Below are 24562 nucleotides of genomic sequence, written 5' to 3' on the forward strand. Positions count from 1 at the left end.
GTTTCTTCAAGCTTCTTCGAGAAACTTCTTTAAGCTCCTGACAACTATTTTAAACCACTGCAAATGATTGTCAAATACGCTTCTCCAAACTTTTCTTCAACTTTGTTAAACCTTCTTTGAAATGTTTCTGCAATCTTTAGTAAGCTTCTTTAAGAAGCTTTCAAATGTCAGTGATGATTTATTTTTTCGATTAAATGATTTGTCATTTCGTGCTTCTGTGAGAATCTTCCTCAAGCTTCTGTCAAATATTTCTCTAAGCTCCTGTAATTTTTTTATCTTTTTCAAATCAAAAGCTTGCCTAAGCTGTTCTGAGAATATTGAGCTTATCCTAGCTACTCTGTGAAGCGTCTTTAGGGCGTTTGGTCTAATGAAATTCGATCGAAAGTACATTTGTACATTAGAGGATCGTTTGTCGAAATTGCAGCATCAATTCTTTGAAAAATGGTCGATTTTCGTCTGTGAATCTTTTGTGACTCCTTATTTATGAAGATTCGAACATGATTTTACTCTCTCGAAAGGTTGGCGAATTAACTCTTTAATGGATTTAGAATTGGAATCATGATTTCTAATTTGTTTTGTTTGATAGAAATCTTCTAATGCTAACAAAGAAAACTCTCCTAGGATTTCTAAAGGAATCCTCTCTTGATTTGGGTAGTATTACGAAGGAAACACACTCGGGATTTCGAGAGAAATACTCTCAGGATTTTAGAAAAACCCTTCTCAAGTTTTCGAAATAAATCCTCTCAGATTTTCAAAAGAAGTTCAATCAGGATTTCAAAGTAAATCCTCTCAATAGTTTAAAAAAAATAGTCGTAGGACTAACAAATTCTCGCAGAATAAAGAAATTAATTTCATCAATATTTCGAAGGCAGTTCTCTCAGGATTTTGAAGAGCATCTTCTCAGTAAAATCTTCTAAGGATTTTGCAGAAAATTTCTAGGAAAATCCTGTCAGGATTCTGATAAAAATCCTTCAAGAATTTGTAGAATAATTTCAAGGGAAATCCTGTCAGAATATCTAAAAAAATCCTGTCAGAATAACAAGGAAAATCCTGTCAGCATATTGAATAAAATCCTGTCAGGATTTCAAAGAAAATCCTGTCAGGATCTCAAAGAAAATCCTATCAGGATTTCAAAGAAAATCTTGTTAGGATTTTGAAGAAAATTCTGTCAGTGTTTCGGAGAAAATCCTGTCAGGATTTCGAAAATATTCTTTTAAGGATTTCGAAAAAAATCTTGTCTTGATTTCGAAGAAAATCCTGGCAGGATTTCAAACAAAATCTTATCAAGAATTTTAAGAAAATCATGCCTTGATTACAAAGAAAATTTCAAAATTTTCGAAGGAAAAGGATTTCGAATAAAAACTGTCAGGATTTTAAATAAATTCTGTCAGGATTTCGATGAAAAACTAGTCGAGATTTTGAAGAACATCTTGTCAGGATTTTAAAGAAAATCGTGTCAGGATTTTGAAGAAAATTCTGTTAGGATTGGAAAAAGAAATCCTGTCAGGATTTCAATGAAAATCCTGTCAAAATTTCGAAGAAATTCCTGTCAGAATTTCGAAGAAAATCCTATCATTTCGACCAAAATCTTGTCGGGATTTTTAAAAATCCCTCTCAGTATTTTAAAGAAAATACCGTCCGAATTTCAATGGAAATCGTGTCAGGATTTCAAAAAGAAAACCCTCTTATTTTGTCTGGATTTCGAAGAAAACCCTGTCAGGATTTCAAAGGAAATCGTATCAGGAATTCGAAGAAAATCGGGCCTAGATTACGAAGAAAATTTCAAAATTTTCGAAAAAATAGGATTTCGAAAAAAAACCGTCAGGAATCCAAATAAATTTTGTCAGGATTTCGAGGAAAAACCAGTCGAAATTTTGAAGAACATCTTGTCAGGATTTTAAAAAAAAATCCTGTCAAGATTTTGAAAAAAAAATCTGTCAGGATTTCAAAAAAAATCCTGTCAGGATTTCAAAACAAATCCTGTCAGGATTTCAAAGAAAATCCTGTCAGGATTTCAAAGAAAATCCTGTCAGGATTTCAAAGAAAATCCTGTCAGGATTTCAAAGAAAATCCTGTCAGGATTTCAAAAAACATCCTGCCAGAATTTCGAAGAAAATCCTATCATTTCGACCAAAATCTTGTCAAGATTTTTAAAAATTCCTCTCAGTATTTCAAAGAAAATACCGTCAGAATTTTGAAAAAAATCTAGGCAGGGTTTCGGAGAAAATCCTTTCATTATTTCGAAGAAAATCCTGGATTTCAATGGAAATCGTGTCAGGATATCAAAAAAAAAACCTTTAAAGATTTCTAAGAAAATCTGGTCTTGATTTCAAAGGATACCCTGTCAGGAAGGGAAAAGGATTTCGAAGAAAATTGTGTCAGGATTTGTATGGAAATTCTTCAAGGATTTCGAAAACAAAACCCTGTCAGGATTTCGAAGAAAATTCGGTCAAGACATTGAAGAAAATCTTGTTGGTATCGAAAAAAAATCCTGTCAGGATTCCGACGAGAATCTTGACAGGATCTCGAAGGAAATTTGGTCATGATTTTGAAGAAGATTCTGTAAGGAATTCGAAGAAAAACTTTTCAGGATTTCGAAGAAAATCATGATTTCGAAAAACATACTGTCCGAATTTGGAAAGAAATCTTGTCAGGATGTCTATGAAGATCGTGTCAGGATTCCGAAGAAAATCCTGTCAGGATTTCGAATAAAAACCTGTCTGGATTGCAAAGGAAATCCTATCAGGAATTCGAAGAAAATCATGCCCAAATTTCGAAGAAAATTTCAAAATTTCGAAGAAAAAGGATTTTAAAGAAAACTGTCAGGATTCCAAATAAATATAGCCGAGATTTTGAAGAACAACCAATCGAAATTTTGAAGAACATCCTGTCACGATTTTGAATAAAATCTTGTTGGGTTGTAGGATATTGTTTGCATTTAGTTATCCTTTATTCATGATTTCTAAAACATATTAATTATTTCTTGTGAATTCCTTTCAAGGTGTTGAGCGCAATTTTTTATGGATATTTCAATCAAAATTCATGTACAATTTCGCTCAAAACCTTGAAAGAAATTCTCAAGACAACATTTAATATTTTTTAGCATTCTTTCTAAAATTTCTTAAGACTGTTTTTAAGAATTCAAAGGAAGCCCTCTCAGGATTGCTAGGGATGTATACAGAATTGAATGATTTTTTAAAATCCCTTTCAAGATTTAAAACGAAATCGGCTTTCCTCTTAAGATTTAAAGGAAATCTCTTCAAAATGTGGTGAAGTCATTTTGATAGAAACAGTTTCAAACATTCTAAAACAAATACGCTCATGATAATGGAAACCTCCATATTATGTTGATGAGAATCCAATCAAAATAATGATTGTAATCCTCTCAATATTCGGTGGAAGTTCTTTTGAAATTGGTATGGAAATCTAACCATGACTTCAATATAAACTATTTTGGGCTTCCGAACGGAACCATTTCAGTTTTTCAATGAAAACCCTTTCAGAATTTTGGTGCAAACTCTCTCAAGTTTTCGAAGGTAATCATCTCAGGATTTCACAGGAAATCTTCTAAGGAATAAGTTCAAATTCTTCTTAGGAATTCAGTGGATATCTCAAGATTCCAATAGAAATACTCTTCAGATTTCAGTGGAAATCATCTAGAAATCTGGATTGAAGTTTTCTTGATTTCAGTGGATATACTCTGAAGATTTCAGTGAAATCTTCTGAGGATTTCAGTTAAAATCATTGAGGGATATGAGAGGTAATCATTTGAAAATTCCGTTCGGAATTCGGTGGAAATTCACCTCAGGATTGTTTACGGATAGTGACCGGGGTTTATTTGAATCTTTTACAGCTTATAATAACATCATGTTGAGTATTACGGTTGAAAAATTTTTGAGATTCAGCCCAGATTCCGCTAAGAATTCTAACCGAATTATTTCCATGAAATTGCGCACTTCTCCGAAACTTCTCTGGATGCTGTCCGAAGTCTAATAAGGACTTAAAATCTTTTTCTCTTTCACGAGAATTTCGTTCTTATCGTGCTCAAGTTTTTTTTTCCGAATGCTGCTCAGAATTATAATTGAATTCCATCTCTGGATTTTTTTTTTGTTCAAAATCTATCGGAACCCTGCTGAAGAGGGCGAAAAATTCGGTTAAAATCTTTTTTAAAATCCCTTCCAAGATGCTTTTGGACATTTCAATTGAAATTTGCTAGGGTTCCTGAGCATTACCCTGTTAATAATTTCGAACAAAATCCTGTTCAAGGTTCAACATGTTGGTCAATCTATTCAAATTTTTGTTCAATCAAAGTCCTTATGCGTCAACATATTTAATATTGGCTTTTGTGTAAATAGAATTAATGATAGTTTTGCCTTCATTATATGTATGAATCGAAACATTTCCAATGTATGTTAGGGTTGTAACTCCGTATAAAAAATTAAAAGTATAAACTTCGGTATAAACATCTCATTTGAATAAGTACATATATCTTAACACACCAAGACGCACCACATAACCATTTCCCCGGAAAATTTGCCGAGACCCATTCATCTCACGCAGAAAAGACACATCTCTGACAACTCCTTACACAACCCATCAATCACAGCCCCCCGAGTTCAGTAACAACTCCATAATCAGTGCTAGAGCCAAACCATTCCGAAGCACAGCAGAGAGCGGGGACAAACAAGTAGAAATGTCAGTCCCAGGACACGCCACCACTACTCTGACGCTGGGACTACTCGAGAGAAACAGAGAGACATGCCAAGGAGTGCCACTTCTAACTGCGGCGGTGGCACGTTGCGATAACAATGTTGGTTATTCAATTAGTGGCCGGAGGGATTTTATTTAATTTATATAATAGCACTTATTCTTCTATTTTTTCTGCTGCTGCTGTGGCTGCTGCTACTTCGTCTTTGCGGATTTGCCGATCTTGGGCGCAGATGAAAACTTTTTCCCTCTTGGTTTTTCCACCGGAAACTGACTCTGTCGTTATTTTTCCTAGCCTCTGCCGGCAACGATAGCTGAAATACTTTTCTTTCGTAGAGCGAAAAAAAATGGCCGGAAAACACACCAACTACTACTGAAAGCTGCAACTGATCTCAAAAATATGATAACGACAACCACTCTTATTCCTACATTCGTCTCAGCAAAAACCACCAGCAACGACCAATCTCTTTCACATTTTTTTTTGCCTTCTGTTGTCCAGATCCTCCCCCATTGCTCTTCAGCTCGGTTTGATAAATTAAAAGACATTGTACAAGCTTCTGATTCCGCTACTGTTAGTGTGCACTCTTCCTCTTCTATCGTATCCTCAGATATCTCTTTTTTTTTGTTTCGTATCCTAGCTGGTAGCACTGTCATCAGCCTATCTAGTGGCCGCTTTGTATCCTTATCTCGCAAATCCACAAGTGCCTCCCTGCTGATGCCATCATCCTTTGCCCGTCATCTTTGTGTCATCTTGAGTTGTTGCTGCGCCGCCAGGATCTCCACGAACTACGACGAGCGACCGAAAAAAAATCTCCTGACACAAAAATGCAAAATATAACAATAGCGCGGGGTGCTCGACAAGAAAAAGGAAAATTCCTTTTCAACAACTTTTTCTTCATCGCAGCCTTCATCTTAGTTGTCGTTCAGCCATCACGAAACCCTACTCAAGCAAAAGCAGCTCCAGGCCGCCTCCCACTCGCACCGATGATGGTCATGGCTCGCGTCCTTATTCCTAGACGCAAGAATCATAGCTCAGCATAATTTTTAACACTCGTTCGGCACCCCTCCCAAGAGGGGGCCCCTTTTGTCGGCAACCCTCTCTTTGAATAACGTCCACCAGCGTTGGCGATGACTGCTTGGCCTATTTTCTTCGATTGTGAAACTCTTCCTTGGCGACGATTCTGGATCCCGTCACGGTGCTCTATTTTCCAGTATTATCAAAAAATATGTGATCTGCACTCATGTATTTAGGTATATTCTTTAAACTAATATAAATTAGATGTTGAAAATTGATGTTTGAATATATTTACAAAAAATAATCAGCTCCGTAATTCCTCATAGCACTTGAGCCTTCAAGTAAACTTTCAGCTTTCTTTTTATTATGGTATGCTTATGCAATATTCAATTACTCTATGTAATGGGCAAAATTCAGAAACGATTTTCGGTATTGAATAACAGCGTTAAGGTAAAACGTCTCAAAATCCAAAGGCGTCCGTCACAATAGCCAACTAATGCCCCTACTCGCGTTTCCAAACGCACTTACCCAAGCAAATAGTTTTTCAACAAGCTTGGTCTTCTTATTTCAAGTTGTTAGTTGTATTCTGCGGAAGATTAGTGCTGTTGATGTTTTGGCTTAATATTGAAAGTAAATACAATGCTGTTTCACCTTGATTTACTGAAAATAAACCAATTTGATGAATGAATTATGACAACTTGTGTAATTCACTTTATTTATTGTTACACAGTGAGTTATGAAATAAGCTGAAAAGCTGTCAAAATTACAAAATATATGATAAAATGTACATTGACTCAATAAGTTATAACAAATTGCGATTACATTATTTCAAAATATGAACACATTTTATTATATGTTAAACTTTGGGTAAAACTTAATTTTGGTAACTTTTTCTTACCAGGATTCTGTCAAATTTCTGAATAGAATTTGGACAGAATCCTCCGACAGGATTGGGTCAGAATCCTGAATAGGATCGGGTCAGAATCCTGTTCAGGATTCAGTCAGAATCTTGTACAGGATTCGGTTAAAATCCTGAACTGGATTTGGTCAGAATATTCACAGGATTCGGTCAAAATCCAGAACAGGATTGAATTAGTATACTGAACAAGATTTGATCTGAATCAGAACCTGAACAGATATCCAAATCCAAAAGAATGATATCGAAAGAAATCCTTCATCAGGATTCGGACAGAATCCTGAACAGAATTCGGACAGAATCCTGAACAGAATTCGGACAGAATCCTGAACAGGATTCGGACAGAATCCTGAACAGGATTTGGACAGAATCCTGAACAGGATTCGGACAGAATCCTGAACAGGATTCGGACAGAATCCTGAACAGGTTTCAGACAGAATCCTGAACAGGATTCGAACAGAATCCTGAACAGGATTCGGACAAAATCCTGAACGGAATTCGGACAGAATCCTGAACAGGATTCGAACAGAATCCTGAACAGGATTAGAACAAAATCTTGAAAAGGATTCGGACAGAACTCGTTTAGAATCCTGAACAGGATTCGGTCAGAATTCGGTTAGAATCCTGAGCAGGATTCGGTCATAATCTTGAATAGGATTCAGACAGAATACTGAACAGGATTCGGACAGGATCTTGAAAAGGATTCGGTTAGAATCCTGAACAAGATTCAAACAGAATCCTGTACAGGATTGGGTCAGAATTCGGTCAAAATGAACTGGATACGGCCAGAATCTTGAACAGGATTCGATCAGATTTCGGTTAGAATCATGCACAAGATTCGAACAGAATCCTGAACAGGATTTGGACAGAATTTTAAACAGGATTCGGACAGATTACTGTACAGGATTCGGACAAAATCCTGAACAAAATTCGGTCCGAATCCTGAACAGGATTCGGTCAGAACCCGGAACAGGATTCGGTCAGAATCCAGATTCAGAATTTTTAACAGCGTTCGAACAGAATCCAGAACAGAATTCGGTAAGAATACTGAACAGGATTCGGTCAGAATCTTGAATAGGATTAGGTCAAAATCCTGCACAGGATTCGGTCAGAATCCAGAACAGGATTGAATTAGTATACTGAACAAGATTTGATCTGAATCAGAACCTGAACAGATATCCAAATCCAAAAGAATGATATCGAAAGAAATCCTTCATCAGATTTTGAAGGAATTTTTTTTTTTAATATAAACGACTTATGGAGCAACGCGCTCTCGGGTCCCGATTCTGGGCAAGGAAAAAGAACTTTGGAATAACTCTTTCCTCAGTGTCCGTCGTAACGAGGCTGGGAAACAGTAACACCAGCAGTGCCAATTACCAATCCGTCTACTGAATGGCTGAATTCCCTCGAGGAGGACTGAGGCTTGGCGTTGGGAGCCTCGATCGAAAGAACGACAATGATGAGACAACGAAACGAAAAATTATTCACTCATTTCTCATTTCGTCCCACAGCTGTGTGTAGCTGCCATCATTGAGCCATTGACTAAGTGAGCGAGCCGACGACGAATGATGAGATGGACGATGGTCGGCGAGGGGAGGAGAAAATAATTAAGATAATCATATTATGATAGCCGCGCGAGCAGATGTGACACTGGAGGCGCAATGGTTTTTAAAGGAAAGGGGATGGCAAAAGAATACGGAAGTGGAAGATTATGAACAAAAAGAGTAAATGGTTTGGCGATAACGATCTTGGGGAGAAGTTTAACAGTGGAAGTTCATCCAAGTTTGAGAGATTTTAAAGTGAAAGTATGGAAACTCGGTCAGAATTCTGAACAGGACTCGCTCAGAATCCTAAAGAGGATTCACTCAGAATTCTGAACAGGATATTCTACCAAAATCCCGAACAGGATTCCGTCCAGTTTGGGTCAAGAATCTGTCTGAATCCTGGAGAATTATGTGAAGGAATCCTGTACAAGATTCAGACGGACCTCAAACAATATTATTACAGAATTTTGACGAAATTCTGACTTAGATTCTGAAAGAATCCTGATTTTATGTGATTTTACTTCTTCATAAGTTTTTACAGAACAGTGCAATATTGAATCTGTAAGAATTTATTATTGCTTTTGTCTCCAATACAGACAAATAAACCACTTTTCTTCTATAAAAGAAGCCTTCATTGCGTAGCGAATAAAAATGCCCAATTCGTATAGACTCCCATAACCACAGGTATCCCACGTGCTTCCCATTATCCAGAAGGGGTCATCAGCGCGAAAAACTCACCGCCGCAACACGCAGAACAATTAGTCAGCTGATTGCATGACAGCCGGTGCTGGGCCCATATCCGACGGACGCTCGCTGCCCGGTATGCCTATAATAAAGTAATGAATTAATCAAGACCGGTGCGTTCTGATTTTCCGCTGTTTCTGAGGTTTGGGGCATCGACGAAGGCGGCAGCAGTTGATGGATAATTGCAATTTCCTGCCACCGCCTAGCTCTTGCGTTGGGAACAGGTGAAAACTCCCTTAAGGCGTTCCCTGTTGCCATCGCCACCCCGCGTTGCTGTTGTTAGGCCCACCGCCCATCACCATGCTTACTTTCAATCAATTCGCTCGCTGCCCCCGAAAGGCACCCCGTCGAGGCCACATGCCATATCAGATACACTACCTACCATAAGTAGAGGGACGTTCCGATATTACAAAATTTCGATATTTGATTCGATATGAATAAACAAATCGATACCACCACCGGGGATTTTCTTAGCGGCTTTCAGTCTCAAGGGCAATTACAACTAAAATATTTCTTCTACACCCAACGTTTCGATTGTATTTTCAATCTTTCTCAAGGGTTAGAAAATTTGGTTCATTGTCCGGTGGTTGTATTTTTTTGTGAATTGGTACCAAGTTTTTGGTGTTCATAATTTTCTATTTAACTTGTTTACAAATTGTTCACTACTCAGTTTCGCTTCTTATTTTTTTCTGTTAGACTAAAGATAATGTTGAACATGTTTGTTCCAGCCTAAAATATTTAGGTGCGGAATTTTTCGATAAACTTTGTACTTTAATGCATAACATATTTGTTACGTTTTGAAGTTTTCCTATAATTCAGAGAAAACTGCAAACAGTAGTTTGTTGTGGATTTCCAAGTGTTTACAAACCCATTATTAAAGTAACCCCAAAACAGAAAACTGATTTTCATTTATATAAAAAACTATAGATTCATTCAAAACTAATCTCTAAGCAATTTTGCAACAGAAATCAATAGCCTAGATACCAGTACTTGTCTTAAAAATATAAAATAAACAACTACCGAAAAGCTAAACATTACATATAATTTGCAATTGGATTAGATGGACAAATTGATGTGAAGATTTGCGAAAAAGTTACACATCTTCTCAGTGAGAATCGAGCTCACGACTCCCTGATCTCTAGTTAGGGCGCGTTACCCCTACGCCATGAGAGGACTCATGAACGCAGAAGTTAACCTGAAATTCGAGCTCAATAATCACGTGGTTCTTTTTCGCAAAGTGCACCTCTTTCGGAAGAATAAGATGCCCATCTAAACACAACGCTTTTTATATATATCCAATGCCTAGCCCGAGAGCGCATTGTTTTTTAGGTATAGGAATAGCATACTACACTAGCCCGCAACTGCGCTGGCTGAGGTTTCTATTGTGTGGGCTTCCAATGGGTCGCGGCGTTCTCAAACGACCGGTTACGGAACATGAGTCCGTTGCTCGATAAATACCTGTTTTACTCGGCTGGTTGGCGGTAAACCACGATTCATAATTTAAAACAAGTATAAAATAAACTTCTTGAAGTTGATTGCAAAAAAAATCAGATTTTCTTTCAAAAAACTATCAAAGTTACACAGTTTAACGGTACAATTTAGAATGATATGTATAACCTCGGAATCCTTACTATCTACACAGTTGCAGTCTTCAGTAAAGTGTCAGCCTTTAAAAGCTTTATGCAGGGTGTCTAGTATGTAAAAGAAACCCGGAATTAACAGAGATTTTTTTTTTTCAAACTGGAAAAAACCTGGCATTCCCAGCGAACTTCTGCCACAAGCAAAGAAATTTTTTGAATTAGTAGTACATGGTAGGTTATGCAAAAAAAAACACAAAATCTTTGCAATCAAACATTTTTTCAGCTGCGCCGCTAGCAAAACGCAATGAAGCAGAATTTAAAGTTGCCAAGTAAGATAAATCAAATACAGTTTCCAGTTCCATTTGGGTGTCGTTCCTGAGCATATTTTTATTTACGAAATTTTTTTATTTATTATCTATACAAAAACAACAAACTTTGTAGGAAAAGAGCAAAAATTACAAGACATACGGCATTTAATTGGAGTTACAGAAATAAAATATCTGTAATTTTTTGACATAATAAATAAATTTATTTTGTGTTTTGAATGCTGTCAAAATATATTTTTTTTATGTTTGCCCAAATCAGCGATGTCCACAATCAAAGCAGGCGTGCCTTTTCAAGAAAAACAATAATGACTTACATATTCTTTCGCTCACCGAATCACGAATTCTCCAATTTGAAAGAGAGAGAGAGGAGACAGCTCACTGACAGTTGGCACGAACTTATTTTGATCAAAATCGTGTTCACTTTTTGTTGTTCATTATGAAAAAGATATGAATATAAAAATCAAAGCAGTTTGCAAACACACAGCTATATTCAGGTTTGAAATTTTTTTAAATGTGAAATTATTGAAATTCACCAAGAAATTTTAATTACTTTTACTTGAATTCTGACATTTTTGATGCTCACCCCTTCGAATGTGCGGGTTTCCAGTGACAGTTGGTGACAAGCTCCCTTGACTTTTGGGAGCTCACAATCTAAGTCAGCTGTCTGCTCTCTTTTATTGTTCAATGCTCTGAAAGTGTTCTATGGCCTAATTTGATGAGATATTAGAATTGAGAAGGCTGGAGCCCGAAAACCAGTTTTTGTTGGACCACGTTATGTCTCCATAGGAAAAAAAAGCTCTAAATCGGTCAATTCAAGAGCTACAAAGAAACTTTTTTTTGGCAAAGTTGTATGAAATTGAATGGTCTATAATTTTTCTGAAGCACGTTTATTATAATTTCTACAGATAAGAATGTTAGTTATACCATTTTTATGAAAATGTAGACCATCCACATTTTTGATAACATTAAACAAAGGATTTTACTAATAAAAGCAATTTTGTAGAAGACCTTTTTCGTCTAATGTTTCTTTCTGAAGCTCAAAGTGCATTTTTCTACCTAAAACTGATTTCTGGACCACTGTTCAACGCTACTAACTCCAATAATTTTTACTAAAATTTATATGAACAAGAAAAATTTGCATTTAGTTAAGGATTTCCTTATTTTTTTGCACTGGTTCTTTCACCGCTGTCTCCAGTTGTTACTTTTAAAAGATTTCCCAATGATCCTACAGGAGTTTTTCCAAAAAGATTCATCATGTCTTTGAATAATTATCGTTTCGACGTCTATAAAAAACTGAAATAACTCCTACGTAATTGTTTTTTATTTATTCCAGGAGTTTACATGAGGATCATTTTGATAATTTATATACGATGACTCTCAGTGCAAAATTTCCTTCAGGGATCATTCGATGAAATGCATTATAAACTTTTCTAAGAATTCTTCAATCAATTCTGCTTGTATTTGCCTCATGGAGTCTCCACAACTTCATTCAAGGCTCCACAACAGTTTATACTACAACATTGAAGACAGTTATGCTGCGATCATTGATACATATTTGCACTGTGTATCTGGTTCATGTAAATTTAAACCTCCTTTTTGGAAAGGGCACGACGAGGGGATGACGAAAATCGATGTCCGACGCCATTTTGGAATCCAAGATGGTGACCTCTGGTTTGGGAAAATCGTTGGAAACCCATACAATATGAGTATTTTTGTAACGGGCACGACTAAGGGATGACGAAAATCGATGTCCGACGCTATGTTGAAATCCAAGATGGCGACCTCTGGTTTGGGAAAATCGTTGGAAACCCATACAATATGGGTATTTTAGGAACGGGCACGACTAAGGGATGACGAAAATCGATGTCCGACGCCATTTTGAAATCCAAGATGGCGACCTCTGGTTTGGGAAAATCGTTGGAAACCCATACAATATGGGTATTTTTGGAAAGGGCACGACGAGGGGATGATGAAAATCGATGTCCGACGCCATTTTGGAATCCAAGATGGCGACCTCTGGTTTGGGCAAATTGTTGGAAACCCATACAATATGGGTATTTTTGGAACGGGCACGACGAGGAGATGACGAAAATCGATGTCCGACGCCATTTTGGAATCCAAGATGGCGACCACTGGTTTGGGCAAATCGTTGGAAACCCATACAATATGGGTATTTTAACCTCTTACATCTTATTACGGTCGTAGATCCCAAGTCCTATATTCAATGGAGTTCTTGGAGGACCTAGGACATCCGCACAAATAGTTACAATACACCGTTTACTCACATGAATGGTAAGGGGCCTGTGGAGTAATTGAAAAGTAACCGCTAATCTCTTATTACGGTCGTAGATCCCAAGATATAGACCAATGGAGTCCTTGGAGAACCTAGGACGTATATTCAATGGAGTCCTTGGAGGACCTAAGACATCGGCACAAATTATAAAAATACTCATTTTACTACTATGAATAGATAAGGGCCTGTGTCATATCAAAAAAACATCAAAGAATCGCTAAATATGCCAGTACATTGCAGGTATATATTCCAGGAAGTTTTTGGATGAACTAGAACACATGTTGTACTCACTTAATTACCAAAACTTGGATCTGACAAAACTAACGCTTCTTCAAAATATAACAATCTTCTAGGGTCCAGTATTGTGAGACATTGTTCTACATAGAAATGATAAGTTGGCAAAACCTCGTTTTACGAACTGAGCTCCCTCGTTTTACGCACTGATTCAATTTACGCACCAACTCAATTTGCGCACCCTCGATCTAGTTCGTAAATTGAGGTTACAGTGTATCTGCATAACCGTATCAAATTCATTGTCAGATCTTATTATAAGAGTAAGATCGTCAGCTAATCCCAGAGCTCTAACAGAACGTCCAGAAATCAGAATTCATAAAATATTTCCATACAAATGTCTTTTCAGTGCTTCAATGTATAAGCATAAAAGTATCATGGAAAGTGGACGTGGTTTTCTTACTGATCGCTTGATTTGAAATGAATTATTATTATTATCTTTATTAAAGAGACTTTCAGCTCAGATCGTGGCTGGTTCGTACCATTTGAAATGAAGGGGTTAAAAATCCATTAACGAGATTTCTAGATGTCGCTTTCCCGTATAACTGCCTTATACAGTTAATCAATTGGTCCGGTAGCTGAAACTTTTCCAAGGTCTCCCATAACCGTTTATGACAAACCGTGTCAAAAGTTATTTCGAGATCAATACTTATACTTATTAGGAGTCCTGGCTATCTCCATCGTTACCAAAAAATTCGGCAATCACACCGACAACAGAAGAACCGCCCTTTTTAACGTTGTCGCGTGATACTTTTGCAGCCGGTACTAGCACCGTCATCGAACCTCCACTCATTTCAGCCACTGGCACATTGTTCTTCAACGTTTCAGCATAACTCGAACGCCCGGAAGTAGTAGGAGCAACTTTAGCCGAGGCACACACCGTTTCGCCACTTGTATCGGCAGTTTGGCAATTCCTCTGGTTTGCCGCATTTAGCGGGCAATCCGCCGTAAGATATCCTTCCTCTTAGCATAGGACTGTGCTTAACTCCTTCGTAATAAATTCTTCCTCGACGATTGAGAAAGAACAGAGTAGCTGGGATCTCCTTTTTGATTTCGACGTAGATTCCACGAACTCCTGTTGTCAGGTCCAACTCCAGTTGCGCGGGAAACTTCCCCCGGACCATCCGGCGTACAACTCCATATCTCGAGAGAACGGTAGAAATTTCCTGATCGGGAACCTCTGGTGGCAAATCGAAAATCCAGATGTACTCACTGCATCCACCAGCGACAGACATCTTGATTTGAACTTTGTCCTCATTCGAATACTCGAACACGTGTTCTTCGTGATTCTGCATCAGTGCATCCTTCATCGTTCGCTCATTCATGAACTTGATGCATATGCATCGTTCTTCCGAGATCTTGTAGACACTTTCTATAGTGAACCTGTCCGCATCGAAAGCCTTAGCAGCAAATGTTGCCATCTCCACTACACTTGGCCCTGCAGCACCATCTGGAAACCTGAACATGAGCGTGTTCTTCACCAAGCCTACCATTTTTCTCGCAATGTTCCACTTTACTCCACACAAAGCACTTAAGCTGTCAGACAATTTTTAAATTATTGTTTTCGATCTAACAAAGCACGTCAATACCGAACGAGAGCTGACCGTCAACTGAATGGCATTTTTTTTTTAAATCAACTTTAAATATTGGAAATTATTTTTTAAGTGTTGGCAATTTTTTCTATACTTCAATTCACAAATTTGGACAATTATTAACCAGCAGCAATTTTTTTTTGTAGAAGTTGCAACTATTTTATTATTTTGAAAAAAAAAATGGGGTAAAAAAGTTTGACCCTTTTCAAATGATTGTCCAAATAAATTTCGGAAAAACTGAGTATGCAAAATGGCTTGCTTAATCAATGTCAACACATCCATAAAGTGTTATTAAAATCTGACAGGGTGCTGCAAACATTTGTTTGAGTTGGCACGAAATGCGTTTATAGAGGTGCGATCTTAAAACATAAACTCACAGTACAGAACCAGTGCTCCACATAATTTGACGTAAACAGTACCGTCAACTACATATCATATCTGAAAATGGATACAAAATCTTTCAGAAAATGCTCCACAGCAAAAGCTAAGTTGTTTTAATTAGCTACTACCATTAAAAATAGAGTGCATATAATGACTACTATTTCAATTTGCAATTTTAATGCTCTTATTTTGAATCACTGTTATGCAAAATAACAGATATCTGGTATTTTGTTCATATTGGAAAAATGAGTTTCCTACTAATATGACAAAAATCAGTTTTCATTCTGTTCTATTTGGGCATGTTCTAGCTCATTACCATGACCTCCTAGGCAGTTCGTACTGCTCCAGTGGTCGATCATGCCTTATGTTGCATTCCTTGATGATGTGACTCCACACTAATGGTCGTTAGTGTACTTGATAGCAACGAATTCAATTACTACAATACAAGAACGGAATCGATTGTCTCTGGTGGCTGATTCGGTGCTCGGACACGAGTTTCCATTAGCCGGACCAGGCCCAGGTCAAAGTGCCCCGAAGGGATTGGCGTCGACGAATACTGGCTCTTGGCGGAACTGCCGTGTAGTCGTTGATTGGAAATTACTTCAGCGAACTAAGACGCCATCGCCAATGGCGAAATGAGGGATGATTTATTCACACACGCTCCAGCAGGGTGGATGCTAATTGCGTCGTCGTCTAATCATTGGACGTCGTCAGCTTGATTGAGTTCAAAGTTCAAAGCACAATTCGATTTATTGGAACATTTTTCAAAAACACTAAGCCCTTTCGACTTGATACCAATCAAACCATCTGCCACTTAAAGGATTTCCTCCATCGCTTCATCGTTTCCCTCTTTCTCCGGTTTCCAATTGGTCACGATTGCACCATAAAAATATGTTTGGTATTTATGTTCTCGGAGTCCCTTTTCCCTGGGTCTGCTGGTACCGCTTTCCAGCTTTATTGCTTCTCACCAATCGAACAAGATTTATAATCATTCTCCTCGGAGATGGTCCTCCGGACTGCTCTGCCATTACATATTGCTTCTGCTGCATCGACGAAGATAATTTATTGCACCCGACACAAAACTGTCCGGACTCCGGGCTTGGATGTTCATAACTTTTCCCGCTGATCGTCCTTTTTTCCTTTTCTCTTTTGCAGATGGTGACGAGAACGAAGAAGATATTTGTGGGTGGTTTATCAGCACCTACCACACTGGAGGACGTGAAAAGTTACTTCGAACAATTTGGACCGGTGAGTACGATGCTGTGTGCTTGAGAAGCAGATTTTCCCTTTATTTTTCAGGTGGGTGAGGACAGTTTGGACGGGGACATCGTCGCTGCTTTGATTTTTTTTTTTGGGAAAAGAATTGGAACGATGTGGAACGGGAAAACTGGTCAGGGACGAAAACGGAAAACAATTTTAAAACTCGGCTTAAAAGTTTCATTCGAGTCTTATCCAATTGTCCCAGCAAATTCCCCGAAGCGATTTGGCGTAGACTTCTCTACGTTTGTCCGCTGGGCTTCTTTTTTGTGCTGCGCTAGTTTCGAATTTCAGTTTTCGAAGTCGTGTTCCAATAGGACGTTCGATTTTGAATTGCTGCTTAAGGCTTTTATGTAGTGATGCTTTGTGTAGAGAATCGGGATTTACTTTCGAAAGATTATGAATCAACTTATTTTGCTACTTACTCATAAATCACTTGCAAGAAAGAAATTCTATTTATCCTGATATTTTTCTTCTTCCTTCTAGCATTGCATTCTTTAAACGAATAAGTCTGCTTATCAGCTAAGAGCTGTTGACTATTGACACTTCTACAGTTCGTAACAAAGATATTTCTTTGTTAATTCATTATTTATGTGGCTTCATATCGTATGACAAGAATTAAGATACAAATCTCAAAAGCAGAGAAAATTCACGGTGGGATATGAAGCCACTATTCTCAGTAATCTCAGTCTTACTCTAAATAGCTTCGCGTTTATCGTAACGATTATTTGGCTCCTCATCCAATTTGATGTTTATTGAGGTTCTAAAAATTAAGTATGGAGTGTATCGCAAACATTTGTAATAATCTCAGGATTCTTAAGTACTATATGACATAATAAATATTTTCTTAAAAAGGTTTAAACACATCAATTATGCTATGAGATACTCAGTTTTGAATGTTTGTGAATACTTTTTCGGTACACTACTTTGGCAGATTTCGCACTATTTACCTCTTTATAACGCTTTGTACGCATAAGACAAGTTTTTTGAAAATATTGTAAATATTGTCAATTTTGTATTTTAACGAGTTCGTTCTGATCCTATATCCATGCACGTTGAAAACTGTATTGATGGCTGAATAAATGAATAAACCATATTTATTCTATGACAAAATTGATAAACAAAAAACCATGAATGATGAAAAATTTAGAACTATGGTTTGACTTACTCCTTCAAGAAGTAATGATAAAAATTGTAACTTTGTGTCTATAAATTAAACATATGTGAGTGATGCATCCGAGGACGCTCAAGCAGAGGAACAAGATTCGTGTCGAAATGTCTTTTGACGTCTAAACAAAATATGACAATATAAATCGTGGAAAAACTGATATGAATTCAGAGATAAAATTTTATACAACTACTTATTTTCAGGAAAATCCATCCTGTTTTCATAATGAATGCAAAAGAAGCTTGAAAATGTTTTTTTTTTGCAATTCTAAATAAAAATTCAGATAGGCTCATTTAAACAAGCAAGGCTGGAACACCCTCTGAAAAATTAAATGATGTCTGAATCTGATTAGATTCAAACAGTAATTTGCTTCTCTTTGAAACCTATTGCCATTATTTTGATTTTTGTAGACAGTACATAAATAATTAATTTTTATGTCGACCAATTTCAAAATTTAATAACGAATATATGATATGTTGGGTTTTGAGATAAGCCTTCTAGAGCCATCCAAAGAATCTGGAAGATACCTTCCAGAGCTTGTGAGAGAATTCATTCTGGAAAGCTTCCAGAGCTTCTGCTTTTCAGAGAGTCTGGGAGAAGCCTAATAGAGCTTCTATTAGAAGCCATTCAGAGCCTCAGGGAGAAGTCATCCAGAGCATCTGGTAAAAGTCTTCCAGAACTTCTGGGAGTAACCATTCAGAGCTTCTGGGAAAATCCTCCCAGAGCCTTCAAAAGCTTCTAGGACAAGTTTCTCAGAGCTTCTGCGAAAAGCCATTCAGTGCTTTTGGAAGAAGCCTTCTAGAGCTTCTATAGAGAGCTTTTCAGAACTTCTGGGGAAAGCCATCCAGGGATTGTGGGAGAAACTTTTCAGAACATCTGGGAGAAGCATTCCAGAGCTTCTGAGAGAAGCCTTCCAGAGCATCTTGGAGAAGTTTTCCAGAGCTTCTTGGTGACGCTTTCCAGAACTTCTGAGAGAAGTCTTCCAGAGCCTCTGGAAGAAGCCTTCCAAAGCTTTTAAGAGAAGCCTTCCAAAGCTTTTAAGAGAAGCCTTCCAAAGCCTCTGGGAGAAGCCTTCCAGAGCTTCTGGGAAAATCCTTCCAGAGCTTCTGGGAGAAGCTTTCTAGAGCTTCTGGGAAAAGCCTTTCAGAGCTTCTGGGAGAAGCCTTCCAGAGCTTCTGGGAGAAGCCTTCCAGAGCTTCTTGGTGACGCTTTCCAGAACCTTTGAGAGAAGTCTTCCAGAGCCTCTGGAAGAAGCCTTCCAGAGATCCTGTGAGAAGCCTTCCAAAGCTTTTGAGATAAGCCTTCCAAAACCTATGGGAGAAGCCTTCCAGAGCTTCTGGGAGAAGCCTTTCAGAGCTTCTGGGAGAAACCTTCCAGAGCTTCTGAGAGAAGTCTCCAAAGCTTTTGAGAGCAGCCTTCCAAAGCCTCTGGGAGAAGCCTTCCAGAGCTTCTGGGAGAAGCCTTCCAGAGCTTCTGGGAGAAGCCTTCCAGAGCTTCTGGGAGAAGCCTTCCAGAGCTTCTGGGAGAAGCCTTCCAGAGCTTCTGGGAGAAGCCTTTCAGAGCTTCTGGGAGAAGCCTTCCAGAGCTTCTGGGAGAAGCCTTCCAGAGCTTCTGGGAGAAGCCTTCCAGAGCTTCTGGGAGAAGCCTTCCAGAGCTTCTGAGAGAAGTCTCCAAAGCTTTTGAGAGAAGCCTTCCAAAGCCTCTGGGAGAAGCCTTCCAGAGCTTCTGGGAGAAGCCTTCCAGAGCTTCTGGGAGAAGCCTTCCAGAGCTTCTGGGAGAAGCCTTCCAGAGCTTTTTGGAGAAGTTTTCCAAAGCTTCTTGGTGACGCTTTCCAGAACTTCTGAGAGAAGTCTTTCAGAGCCTCTGGAAGAAGCCTTCCAGAGCTCCTGTGAGAAGCCTTTCGAAGCTTGTGAGAGAAGCCTTCCAAAGCCTCTGGGAGAAGCCTTCTAGAACTTCTAGGAGAAGCCTTCCAAAGCTTCTGGGAGAAGCCTTCCAGAGCTTCTGGGAGAAGCCTTCCAGAGCTTCTGGGAGAAGCCTTCCAGAGCTTCTGGGAGAAGCCTTCCAGAGCTTCTGGGAGAAGCCTTCCAGAGCTTCTGGGAGAAGCCTTCCAGAGCTTCTGGGAGAAGCCTTTCAGAGCTTCTGGGAGAAGCCTTCCAGAGCTTCTGGGAGAAGCCTTCCAGAGCTTCTGAGAGAAGTCTCCAAAGCTTTTGAGAGAAGCCTTCCAAAGCCTCTGGGAGAAGCCTTCCAGAGCTTCTGGGAGAAGCCTTCCAGAGCTTCTGGGAGAAGCCTTTCAGAGCTTCTGGGAGAAGCCTTCCAGAGCTTCTGGGAGAAGCCTTCCAGAGCTTCTGGGAGAAGCCTTCCAGAGCTTCTGGGAGAAGCCTTCCAGAGCTTCTGAGAGAAGTCTCCAAAGCTTTTGAGAGAAGCCTTCCAAAGCCTCTGGGAGAAGCCTTCCAGAGCTTCTGGGAGAAGCCTTCCAGAGCTTCTGGGAGAAGCCTTCCAGAGCTTCTGGGAGAAGCCTTCCAGAGCTTTTTGGAGAAGTTTTCCAAAGCTTCTTGGTGACGCTTTCCAGAACTTCTGAGAGAAGTCTTTCAGAGCCTCTGGAAGAAGCCTTCCAGAGCTCCTGTGAGAAGCCTTTCGAAGCTTGTGAGAGAAGCCTTCCAAAGCCTCTGGGAGAAGCCTTCTAGAACTTCTAGGAGAAGCCTTCCAAAGCTTCTGGGAGAAGCTAACCAGAGCTTCTGGGAGAACCCAAGCTTTTGAGAGAAGCTTTCCAGAGCTTTTGGGAGAAGCCTTTCAGAGCTTCTGGGAGAAGCCTTCCAGAGTTTCTGGGAGAAGCCTTCCAGAGCTTCTGGGAGAAGCCTTCCAGAGCTTCTGGGAGAAGCCTTCCAGAGCTTCTGGGAGAAGCCTTCCAGAGCTTCTGGGAGAAGCCTTCCAGAGTTTCTGGGAGAAGCCTTCCAGAGTTTCTGGGAGAAGCCTTCCAGAGCTTCTGGGAGAAGCCTTCCAGAGCTTCTGGGAGAAGCCTTCCAGAGCTTCAGGGAGAAGCCTTCCAGAGCTTCTGGGAGAAGCTAACGAGAGCTTCTGGGAGAAGCCAAAGCTTATGAGAGAAGCTTTCCAGAACTTCTGAGAGAAATCTTCCAGAGCCTCTGGAAGAAGCCTTCCAGAGCTTCTGGGAGAAGCTAACCAGAGCTTCTGGGAAAACCCAAGCTTTTGAGAGAAGCTTTCCAGAGCTTTTGGGAGAAGCCTTTCAGAGCTTCTGGGAGAAGCCTTCCAGAGTTTCTGGGAGAAGCCTTCCAGAGCTTCTGGGAGAAGCCTTCCAGAGCTTCTGGGAGAAGCCTTCCAGAGCTTCTGGGAGAAGCCTTCCAGAGCTTCTGGGAGAAGCCTTCCAGAGCTTCTGGGAGAAGCCTTCCAGAGCTTCTGGGAGAAGCCTTCCAGAGCTTCTGGGAGAAGCCTTCCAGAGCTTCAGGGAGAAGCCTTCCAGAGCTTCTGGGAGAAGCTAACGAGAGCTTCTGGGAGAAGCCAAAGCTTATGAGAGAAGCTTTCCAGAACTTCTGAGAGAAATCTTCCAGAGCCTCTGGAAGAAGCCTTCCAGAGCTTCTGGGAGAAGCTAACCAGAGCTTCTGGGAAAACCCAAGCTTTTGAGAGAAGCTTTCCAGAGCTTTTGGGAGAAGCCTTTCAGAGCTTCTGGGAGAAGCCTTCCAGAGTTTCTGGGAGAAGCCTTCCAGAGCTTCTGGGAGAAGCCTTCCAGAGCTTCTGGGAGAAGCCTTCCAGAGCTTCTGGGAGAAACCTTCCAAAGCTTTTTAGAGAAGTTTCTCAGATCTTCTGGGACAAGCCTTTCAGAGCTTCTGGGAGAAGCCTTCCAGAGTTTCTGGGAGAAGCCTTCCAGAGCTTCTGGGAGAAGCCTTCCAGAGCTTCTGGGAGAAGCCTTCCAGAGCTTCTGGGAGAAGCCTTCCAGAGCTTCTGGGAGAAGCCTTCAAGAGCTTCTGGGAGAAGCTTTCCAGAGCTTCTGAGAGAAGTCTCCAAAGCTTTTGAGAGAAGCCTTCCAAAGCCTCTGGGAGAAGCCTTCCAGAGCTTCTGGGAGAAGCCTTCCAGAGCTTCTGGGAGAAGCCTTCCAGAGCTTCTGAGAGAAGTCTCCAAAGCTTTTGAGAGAAGCCTTCCAAAGCCTCTGGGAGAAGCCTTCCAGAGCTTCTGGGAGAAGCCTTTCAGAGCTTCTGGGAGAAGCCTTCCAGAGCTTCTGGGAGAAGCCTTCCAGAGCTTTTTGGAGAAGTTTTCCAAAGCTTCTTGGTGACGCTTTCCAGAACTTCTGAGAGAAGTCTTTCAGAGCCTCTGGAAGAAGCCTTCCAGAGCTCCTGTGAGAAGCCTTTCAAAGCTTGTGAGAGAAGCCTTCCAAAGCCTCTGGGAGAAGCCTTCTAGAACTTCTAGGAGAAGCCTTCCAAAGCTTCTGGGAGAAGCTAACCAGAGCTTCTGGGAGAACCCAAGCTTTTGAGAGAAGCTTTCCAGAGCTTTTGGGAGAAGCCTTTCAGAGCTTCTGGGAGAAGCCTTCCAGAGTTTCTGGGAGAAGCCTTCCAGAGTTTCTGGGAGAAGCCTTCCACAGCTTCTGGGAGAAGCCTTCCAGAGCTTCTGGGAGAAGCCTTCCAGAGCTTCAGGGAGAAGCCTTCCAGAGCTTCTGGGAGAAGCTAACGAGGGCTTCTGGGAGAAGCCAAAGCTTATGAGAGAAGCTTTCCAGAACTTCTGAGAGAAATCTTCCAGAGCCTCTGGAAGAAGCCTTCCAGAGCTTCTGGGAGAAGCTAACCAGAGCTTCTGGGAAAACCCAAGCTTTTGAGAGAAGCTTTCCAGAGCTTTTGGGAGAAGCCTTTCAGAGCTTCTGGGAGAAGCCTTCCAGAGTTTCTGGGAGAAGCCTTCCAGAGCTTCTGAGAGAAGCCTTCCAGAGCTTCTGGGAGAAGCCTTCCAGAGCTTCTGGGAGAAGCCTTCCAGAGCTTCTGGGAGAAGCCTTCCAGAGCTTCTGGGAGAAGCCTTCCAGAGCTTCTGGGAGAAGCTAACGAGAGCTTCTGGGAGAAGCCAAAGCTGATGAGAGAAGCTTTCCAGAACTTCTGAGAGAAATCTTCCAGAGCCTCTGGAAGAAGCCTTCCAGAGCTTCTGGGAGAAGCTAACCAGAGCTTCTGGGAGAACCCAAGCTTTTGAGAGAAGCTTTTCAGAGCTTTTGGGAGAAGCCTTTCAGAGCTTCTGGGAGAAGCCTTCCAGAGTTTCTGGGAGAAGCCTTCCAGAGTTTCTGGGAGAAGCCTTCCAGAGCTTCTGGGAGAAGCCTTCCAGAGCTTTTGGGAGAAGCCTTCCAGAGCTTCAGGGAGAAGCCTTCCAGAGCTTCTGGGAGAAGCTAACGAGAGCTTCTGGGAGAAGCCAAAGCTTATGAGAGAAGCTTTCCAGAACTTCTGAGAGAAATCTTCCAGAGCCTCTGGAAGAAGCCTTCCAGAGCTTCTGGGAGAAGCTAACCAGAGCTTCTGGGAAAACCCAAGCTTTTGAGAGAAGCTTTCCAGAGCTTTTGGGAGAAGCCTTTCAGAGCTTCTGGGAGAAGCCTTCCAGAGTTTCTGGGAGAAGCCTTCCAGAGCTTCTGGGAGAAGCCTTCCAGAGCTTCTGGGAGAAACCTTCCAGAGCTTCTGGGAGAAGCCTTCCAGAGCTTCTTGGAGAAGTTTTCCAAAGCTTCTTGGTGACGCTTTCCAGAACTTCTGAGAGAAGTCTTCCAGAGCCTCTGGAAGAAGCCTTCCAGAGCTCATGTGAGAAGCCTTCCAAAGCTTTTGAGAGAAGACTTCCAAAGCCTCTGAGAGAAGCCTTCCAGAGCTTCTGGGAGAAGCCTTCCAGAGCTTGTGAAATGTTGTGAAACTTGGCTCTTTGTCACCCAGCAATTTACATTGATTGAGGGTAAATTTCGAGTAGCTTAAATTTTATTTCTTCAGATTTCTAGCTTCAATCGAAACAAATATTATACATGTAATGATGATTCAAGGGCTGTTTATAAAAAAATTAGAAAATATTTGAGATTTGGAAGCTGCATTGCTATTTTTTTTTTATTTTTGGCGTAAAAAACTAATGTTTAACCTTCACGATACCGACCTCCAATAATGCATTTTCAAGCAGCTCCCATTTCGTCGTTTTCTAATCATTTTTTTCAATAACCTTCAGTTGGCTTTAAAAAGGTATCAGTTATTTATCATAAATGGACAATGCTGCATTCGGGTCCGGGTTGAAGTCACAAGAGTGCCAAATTTAGGAAAAGTGATTATTTTCTTATTTATTGCAGTTGAAACACCGAAGTTTTTATATAATACGTAAGATAATTATCGATTGTGACCATTTAAACATAATTTCAATTAGTGGACCGTTCCGGAACACCAAAGTCGGTTCCGCCAAGGCCCTTTTGGGGACATTTCCATTCAATGTCAAAAACAAACCGTGCGACGTCTCAAGCTTCATGAATTCGGGAGAACAGGTCAGTAAAAGGAGAAAAAATCGGTCCGAACAGATGTGGGCATCCCAGAGCTCCTGGCCTAGGTTGCACAAGGGCCCCTTTAGGGACATTCCAGTTTTAGGTTCTAAACATAACATGTCCAATAAATGAAGAAAGAGCTTAATTACAACCGATGTGTCCACTCCAGAGCTCCAAGAACAGGTTCCGCCAGGGCTTCACGAGGGATATTTCTGTTTCATGTCCAAAACAGGCCTTGTGACGTCTCAATCTTCGTGAATTTAAAGGAATCTTTTT

General features: G+C 40.3%; 1 protein-coding gene across 5 annotated transcripts in view; it reads left to right on the forward strand.

Moving 5' to 3' along the window:
- LOC5566288 (RNA-binding protein Musashi homolog Rbp6) overlaps positions 1-24562 on the forward strand; it is a 1418593-nt gene that overhangs the window by 561773 nt on the left and 832258 nt on the right. For all 5 annotated transcript variants that reach the window (XM_021840840.1, XM_021840841.1, XM_021840842.1 and 2 more), the window contains one exon: positions 16545-16637. In XM_021840840.1, coding sequence (XP_021696532.1) covers positions 16545-16637 — 93 coding nt within the window. The remainder of the gene's footprint in view (positions 1-16544; positions 16638-24562) is intronic.

The sequence above is a fragment of the Aedes aegypti genome, chromosome 2, assembly GCF_002204515.2.
Source record: "Aedes aegypti strain LVP_AGWG chromosome 2, AaegL5.0 Primary Assembly, whole genome shotgun sequence".
Lineage (NCBI taxonomy): Eukaryota > Metazoa > Arthropoda > Insecta > Diptera > Culicidae > Aedes > Aedes aegypti.